General features: G+C 44.5%; 1 protein-coding gene and 1 long non-coding RNA gene across 2 annotated transcripts; both read left to right on the forward strand.

Moving 5' to 3' along the window:
- The first annotated feature begins 2,435 nt into the window (after positions 1 to 2,435).
- LOC122933260 lies at positions 2,436 to 3,228 on the forward strand. Its single transcript, XR_006388402.1, has 3 exons — positions 2,436 to 2,496; positions 2,750 to 2,874; positions 3,179 to 3,228. It is a non-coding gene; the product is annotated as an uncharacterized LOC122933260 (long non-coding RNA).
- A 281-nt stretch (positions 3,229 to 3,509) lies between these two features.
- On the forward strand, positions 3,510 to 7,262 carry LOC122931228 (zinc finger protein OZF-like). Its single transcript, XM_044285277.1, has 2 exons — positions 3,510 to 3,565; positions 5,260 to 7,262. The coding sequence occupies exons 1-2, from the start codon at positions 3,532 to 3,534 to the stop codon at positions 6,876 to 6,878; spliced, it is 1,653 nt and encodes a 550-aa protein (XP_044141212.1). The 5' UTR covers positions 3,510 to 3,531; the 3' UTR covers positions 6,879 to 7,262.
- Positions 7,263 to 8,028: the final 766 nt, after the last annotated feature.

Raw genomic sequence — 8,028 nt, forward strand, 5'->3', positions numbered from 1 at the left:
AGAAGGCTGCAACGTCTTTGTCAGAGCTTAGCCACATCCCTAGCAACCAATAGGAAAACTGCCTCCTCCCCCTTACTATATAAGAACCTCCCCAGCAGTTCTGAGAGAGCGGTGACATTGCTGAGCTCTGTGCTTTCATCTGCATCCTATTCCTGATCCAATTACATTAGATAGTTAGCTGACATATATAATACAGATAGTCCGTGCAGGTTACATCCTGATATAGTGGAGCTGATACATATAATACAGATAGTCCGTGCAGGTTACATCCTGATATAGTGGAGCTGATACATATAATACAGATAGTCCGTGCGGGTTAGATCCTGATATAGTGGGGCTGATATATATAATACAGATAGTCCGTGCAGGTTAGATCCTGATATAGTGGAGCTGATACATATAATACAGATAGTCCGTGCGGGTTAGATCCTGATATAGTGGGGCTGATACATATAATACAGATAGTCCGTGCAGGTTAGATCCTGATATAGTGGAGCTGATACATATAATGCAGATAGTCCGTGCAGGTTAGATCCTGATATAGTGGAGCTGATAGGGTTCAGTGCAGGGTGCTCATGTCACATGGTCATCATGACAGTCCTCTCATCTTCTTCACTGCTAAGCCCCGTCCCCTGCAATGATCACATGACAGTGACATCACCCCAGGTCCTTCCCCACCTATTCTCCTCTCCTGAGCCCCGCCCCCACTAATCACATGGTAGTGATGTCACCCCAGATCCTTCCCCCGGCCCCACCTCTTATCCTCTCCACTGCTGACCCGCCCACTGCACTGATCCCATGACGGTGACGTCACCCCAGGTCCTTCACCACCTATTCTTCTCTTTACTGCTGAGCTCCGCCCCCTGCACTGATCACATGACGGTGATGTCACCCCAGGTCCTTCAGCTCTGGCAGTGCAGCAGATACTGGGCAGGTCCTGGTCGGTAGTCAGGGCTCTTGTTCTCTCTGGTATCAGCCATTCCTCCAGCCTGCAGGTAAGATGAGCTGTGAGGAGACAGTGTGGTGGAGAGCTCAGACATGTCACCTCTGGAGATTCTCCTCCATTACACACAAGGAATCCTTCTCCGCTCCTCAGCTTAGTATGATGGGGGAGGAGTAGTGGGGATAGTGGGGGTTGTCATACTTCGCTGGCCCCTGACTGTCCTGGTGAGGGGCCCCTGCCTCCCGGAGGAGAATGAATGGAGCGGGGCCCGGCCTGAGCTCAGCTCTCTCCAGTCTCTTCTCTAGGAGTTCTGGACACAGCTGAGCACAGCCCAGAGGTGGAACCTGCATCTATCAGACATTTATCTCCTGTGGAGCCACCAGAGATCTCCATGTTGGGGCCCCTGACTGTCCTGGTGAGGGGCCCCTGCCTCCAGGAGGAGAATGAATGGAGCGGGGTCCGGCCTGAGCTCAGCTCTCTCCAGTCTCTTCTCTAGGAGTTCTGGACACAGCTGAGCACAGCCCAGAGGTGGGACCTGCATCTATCAGACATTTATCTCCTGTGGAGCCACCAGAGATCTCCATGTTGGGGCCCCTGGAATCCATGTGGTGGGGGCTCTGAGAAGCGGGGCCCCTCCAGGCTCAGGAAGTGCGGTTCTGGAGGTGACATCTGGTCTTGTCCCCTGGATGATTTCCTCTCCTCTTCTCATGAAGGCGCCTGCAGTACTAGAAGCCTCCAGCTCCTCCAGTTCTCTCCTCTTCTCCTGAACGACCACCAAGGATGGACAGGAAGGAGATCAGCAGAAGAATATTAGACCTCACCTTGGAGATCATCTCCCTGCTGAGCGGAGAGGTAAACTTTTCTAGATTTCTCTCCTCTTTATTGTATTCTGTAACAAGTCAGACATCGGGAAGGAGAATCCATCATAGGAAGTGATGGGAAGAGTCCAGGGTCCTGGAGAACGGCCTCCAGACCTTCCAAGTGATGGAGAACCTGAAGATTAGCCCCCAATATGGTGAGTGATGTGTCATGTGACCAGTGACCACTAGTCATGTTGTAGGACCCATGAGAAGGTAAGTAGGCACGTTGTACCAGGAGGAGAGGGCCAGAGGAGAGCACATGGCCCCTGAAGGGTTTATTCCCTAAGTGTCTCTCTCCATCCACAGGAGTACACAATAGTGAAGAAGATATCGGGGGACTGTATGACTCCCATCATCCATCTCCAGGAGTCAGGAGGGCGGAGCAGGACCCCTCCCCCCATCACAGAGCCTCCCTCTCACCCCCTGATACATGAGCAGAAGATCCTAGAACTCACCCACAAGATGATGGAGCTGCTGACTGGAGAGGTGACACTGCTGGGAATGCTGGGAAATTCTCCAGTAACAGCACTGGAGGGGTCTGGGTGATGACGGTGTCATTGTGTTGTCAGGTTCCTATAAGGTGTCAGGACGTCACTGTCTATTTCTCCATGGAGGAGTGGGAGTATATAGAAGGACACAAGGACCTGTACAAGGAGGCCATGATGGAGGAGCACCAGCCTCTTATATCACAAGGTAAGAGCCGTCATGTGCAGTGTGTGCAGTGTTTTGTGCACCGACCAGCACCAGGGGGCCAAGATACTCAGGACATGTCTCCTGCCTCCACACACTGCTTTGCCAGGAGCCTAGATACACACGGAGCTCAAAGTTTTCCCATCAGTGCAGCTTTATGAGGGTCTCGGTTTTGCGGGATGAGTTGTATTTTCTCTCAGCCTTATTATCGGAGACATGGGACTCACTGATTAACCTTTATTCCTTTATTTTTAAGGCATCATGAATAAAACCAGCAATACGACCCTTCTCCTTAATGAGCCACCAAGGATGGACAGGAAGGAGATCAGCAGAAGAATATTAGACCTCACCTTGGAGATCATCTCCCTGCTGAGCGGAGAGGTAAACTTTTCTAGATTTCTCTCCTCTGTATTGTATTCTGTAACAAGTCAGACATCGGGAAGGAGAATCCATGATAGGAAGAGTCCAGGGTCCTGGAAAACGGCCTCCAGACCTTCCAAGTGATGGAGAACCTGAAGATCAGCCCCCAATATGGTGAGTGATGTGTCATGTGACCAGTGACCAATAGTCATGTTGTAGGAGCCATGAGGAGGTAAGTAGGCACGTTGTACCAGGAGGAGAGGGCCGGAGGAGAGCACATGGCCCCTGAAGGGTTTATTCCCTAAGTGTCTCTCTCCATCCACAGGAGTACACAATAGTGAAGAAGACATCGGGGGACTGTGTGACTCCCATCATCCATCTTCAGGAGTCAGGAGGGCGGAGCAGGACCCCTCACCCCATCACAGAGCCTCCCCCTCACCCCCTAATACATGAGCAGAAGATCCTAGAACTCACCCACAAGATGATGGAGCTGCTGACTGGAGAGGTGACACTGCTGGGAATGCTGGGAAATTCTCCAGTAACAGCACTGGAGGGGCCTGGGTGATGACGGTGTCATTGTGTTGTCAGGTTCCTATAAGGTGTCAGGACGTCACTGTCTATTTCTCCATGGAGGAGTGGGAGTATATAGAAGGACACAAGGATCTGTACAAGGAGGCCATGATGGAGGAGCACCAGCCTCTTATATCACAGGGTAAGACCCGTCATGTGCAGTGTATACACGTGTGTGCAGTGACATGTAATGGAGGAGCACCAGCCTCTTATATCACAGGGTAAGAGCCGTCATGTGCAGTGTGTACACGTGTGTGCAGTGACATGTAATGGAGGAGCACCAGCCTCTTATATCACAAGGTAAGACCCGTCATGTGCAGTGTGTACACGTGTGTGCAGTGACATGTAATGGAGGAGCACCAGCCTCTTATATCACAAGGTAAGAGTCGTCATGTGCAGTGTATACACGTGTGTGCAGTGACATGTAATGGAGGAGCACCAGCCTCTTATATCACAAGGTAAGACCCATCATGTGCAGTGTATACACGTGTGTGCAGTGACATGTAATGGAGGAGCACCAGCCTCTTATATCACAAGGTAAGATCCGTCATGTGCAGTGTATACACGTGTGTGCAGTGACATGTAATGGAGGACCACCAGCCTCTTATATCACAAGGTAAGACCCGTCATGTGCAGTGTATACACCTGTGTGCAGTGACATGTAATGGAGGAGCACCAGCCTCTTATATCACAAGGTAAGAGCTGTCATGTGCAGTGTATACACGTGTGTGCAGTGACATGTAATGGAGGAGCACCAGCCTCTTATATCACAAGGTAAGAGCCGTCATGTGCAGTGTATACACGTGTGTGCAGTGACATGTAATGGAGGAGCTCCACAGTTTCTTCTCGCATTACATTAGAGGCTACGTGCTCTTTATATGTCAGTCATATCCATAGGGCTCCAGTCACATGATGGGAGCGTGTCCTTCTGGCCTCCATCGGGCCGGTATAGTAGACTATACTACAGAGACGTCTTGTACAATCCGTGTTCTGCATTGTATATATATTGTAGATTATACATGGGGTTTATGGGCAATGTCCGCCCCTGTACGACTGTTTGTCCTCGATGTAGAACAGGCGTGTGTTATGTAAGTCGTTGGGGTCTCAATAAAATGTTAAAAAAATTTCTAGTAAAATTCTTGTCCGGCATCGGCTTTAAATTGCTAAATGTGACCATGTTGTCCATCACTTAAGCGATTATCTGCTCATCCCCTTCAGACTGAACGTGTGACTTCTAGCAGTAACTGCATGTCCCAGAATGTTCCAGCTGCATTAGAGCGTGTTCACACAGGGCACATTTATTGTAGACATTTCCATGTATTGGGTTGTTTCTGCAGCAGGCGCATGGATTATTACAAGCCACATTCAGGGCAGCGGGACAGTCACAGAAATGTCTGCAGCTGATCTGCTCTGTGTGAACTTGCTGGTAACCAGTGACTGATCTTATAATCTGTCCAAAAAGGGGGGATTTTAAGGTTCCACATATAGAAACAACAGGCAGGTTCTGCAGGGGCGGGGCTTACGATGCTCCATTGTTTCCAGACATGGTCAGGCTTTTCAAATTTTTTCGTTTTGTTAAATCATTATTTACTGTATGTAATAAAAGTCTTGACCGGGTGTAAACCAGAATCCTGGACTTTGTCAGGAAGTTATAGAAGTTTTGTAAGGCTGGGATCACAAGTGCAGTTTTTTGGGCCAAAGTCAGGAATGGATTCCAAATGAATGAACACTTCTCCTTCCTGCTGGAACAACTTCCAGCCTAATTGGAATGTTATAAGTTTGTCTACTCTGTAGTTTGCAGAAAAAAAACTTTAAAACAAATTTTCATCTTAACAGAAAATCTCAGTAAGAAATGTGAAAATGTCATGTTACCACTAGATGAAGATATCCTGCAGCGCTCTTCAGGAGAAAACCTCATTACACTTAATGTACATCCAGGACTTCACAGTACAGATCTGTCATATAATCCTCCTAATTATGAGGACCCTTCTCCGGACCAATCACAGATTGTTACCGCAAGTACAAGTCAGAAAAGGATTAAAAGGTTTCATTGTGGTAAAGAATCCACAAACAGCTCAGGACTTTCTACACACCGAAAACGTCACAAAGGAGAGAAAATGTATTCATGTTTTGAATGTGGGAAATGTTTCACATGGAAATCACATCTAGTTAGACATGAGAAAAGTCATACAGGAGAGAAACCATATTCATGTTCAGAATGTGGGAACTCTTTCACACAGAAATCACATCTTATTGCACATAAGAGATGTCACACAAGAGAGAAAATGTATTTATGTTCAGAATGTGGGAAATGTTTTAAAGAGAAATCAAAACTTGTTAAACATGTGAGAAGTCACACAGGGGAAAAGCCTTATTCATGTTCACAATGTGGAAAATGTTTTACAGTGAAATCAAATCTTGTTACACATGAGAGAATTCACACTGGGGAAAAGCCATATTCATGTTCAGAATGTGGGAAACGTTTTTTAAATAAATCAAGACTTTTAAAACATAAGAGATGTCACACAGGAGAGAAACCATATACATGTTCAGAATGTGGGAAATGTTTTACACAGAAAACACATCTTGTTAGACATGAGAGAAGTCACACAGGAGAGAAACCATATTCATGTTCAGAATGTGGGAAATGTTTTACAGTGAAAACACTTCTTCTTAGACATGAGAGAAGTCACACAGGAGAGAAACCATATTCATGTTCAGAATGTGGGAACTGTTTCACACATAAATCAAATCTTATTGCACATAAGAGATGTCACACAGGAGAGAAAATGTATTCATGTTTAGAATGTGGGAAATGTTTTATACAGAAAATACATCTTGTTAGACATGAGAGAAATCACACAGGAGAGAAACCATATTCATGTTCAGAATGTGGGAAATGTTTTACAGAGAAAACATATCTTGTTAGACATGAGAGAAGTCACACAGGAGAGAAACCATATTCATGTTCAGAATGTGAGAAATGTTTTACACAGAAATCAAATCTTATTGCACATAAGAGATGTCACACAGGAGAGAAAATGTATTCATGTTCAGAATGTGGGAAATGTTTTAGAGATAAATCAAAACTTGTTATACATGTGAGAATTCATACAGGGGAAAAGCCATATTCATGTTCGCAATGTGGGAAATATTTCACACAGAAATCAGTACTTGTTATACATGAGAGATGTCACACAGGAGAGAAACCATATACATGTTCAGAATGTGGGAAATGTTTTACACAGAAATCACAGCTTGCTTTACATGAGAGAATTCACACAGGAGAGAAACCATATATGTGTTTAGAATGTGGGAAATGTTTTAGACGAAAATCAAATCTGGTTATACACGAGAGAACTCACACTGGGGTAAAGCCGTATTCATGTTCAGAATGTGGGAAATGTTTTTCACAGAAATCCACTCTTGTTAAACATGAAAGACATCACACATGAGAGAAGCCGTATTCGTGTTCAGAATGTGACAAACGTTTTTCAGAAATATCAAGTCTTGTAAAACATAAGAGGATTCACACATTAGAGAAGCTGCATTCAGAATGAGAAAAATGTTTTTTTTCTAAACCCATAATTAGGGGTCATTAGTGAAGTCACACAAGAGAGAAGCCATATGGCCACAATATAAGGAAACAATATATCACTGGATCATAGACTTTGTTTTCATTTCAGGTTGTATATTTGGATATAAATGCTTTACCACCTCAGCTCCCTTAACTTAACCCTCCTTAATGACCAGACCACTTTTTACAATTCTGCACTACGCTACTTTCACGGTTTATTGCTCGGTCATACATCTTACCACCCAAATGAATTTTACCTCCTTTTTTTCTCACTAATAGAGCTTTCATTTGGTGGTATTTCATTGCTGCTGACATTTTTACTTTTTTTTATATTAATCAAAAAATGAAATTTTTCACTTTCTGTTGTAAAATTTTTCAAATAAAACTATATTTCTACATAAATTTTTCTCTAAATTAATTGTTCTACATATCTTTGATAAAAAAAATGCAATAAGTGTATATTTATTGGTTTGGGTAAAAGTTATAGCGTTTGCAAACTATGGTGCAAAAATGTGAATTTACGCACATTGACTTTCTGAGCACCTGTCAAGTTTCCTGAGGTTCTACAATGCCTAGATAGTAGAAACACCCCACAAATGACCCCATTTTGGAAAGTAGACACCCTAAGGTATTCGCTGATGGGCATAGTGAGTTCATGGAAGTTTTTATTTTTTGTCACAAGTTAGCAGAAAATGTTTTTTTAATTTTTTTTTCTTACAAAGTCTCATATTCCACTAACTTGTGACAAAAAATAAAATTTTACATGAATTCACCATACCCCTCACGGAATACCTTGGGGTGTCTTCTTTCCAAAATGCGGTCACTTGTGGGGTATTTATACTGCCCTGGCATTTTAGGGGACCTAAAGCGTGAGAAGTAGTTTGGAATCCAAATGCGTAAAAAATGCCCTGTGAAATCGTAAAGATACTAATTGGAATTTGAGCCCCTTTGCCCACCTAGGCTGCAAAAAAGTGTCACACATGTGGTATCGCCGTACTCAGGAGAAGTAGGGCAATGTGTTTTGGGGT

This window comes from Bufo gargarizans, chromosome 3 (genome assembly GCF_014858855.1).
Source record: "Bufo gargarizans isolate SCDJY-AF-19 chromosome 3, ASM1485885v1, whole genome shotgun sequence".
Classification (NCBI taxonomy): Eukaryota; Metazoa; Chordata; class Amphibia; order Anura; family Bufonidae; genus Bufo; species Bufo gargarizans.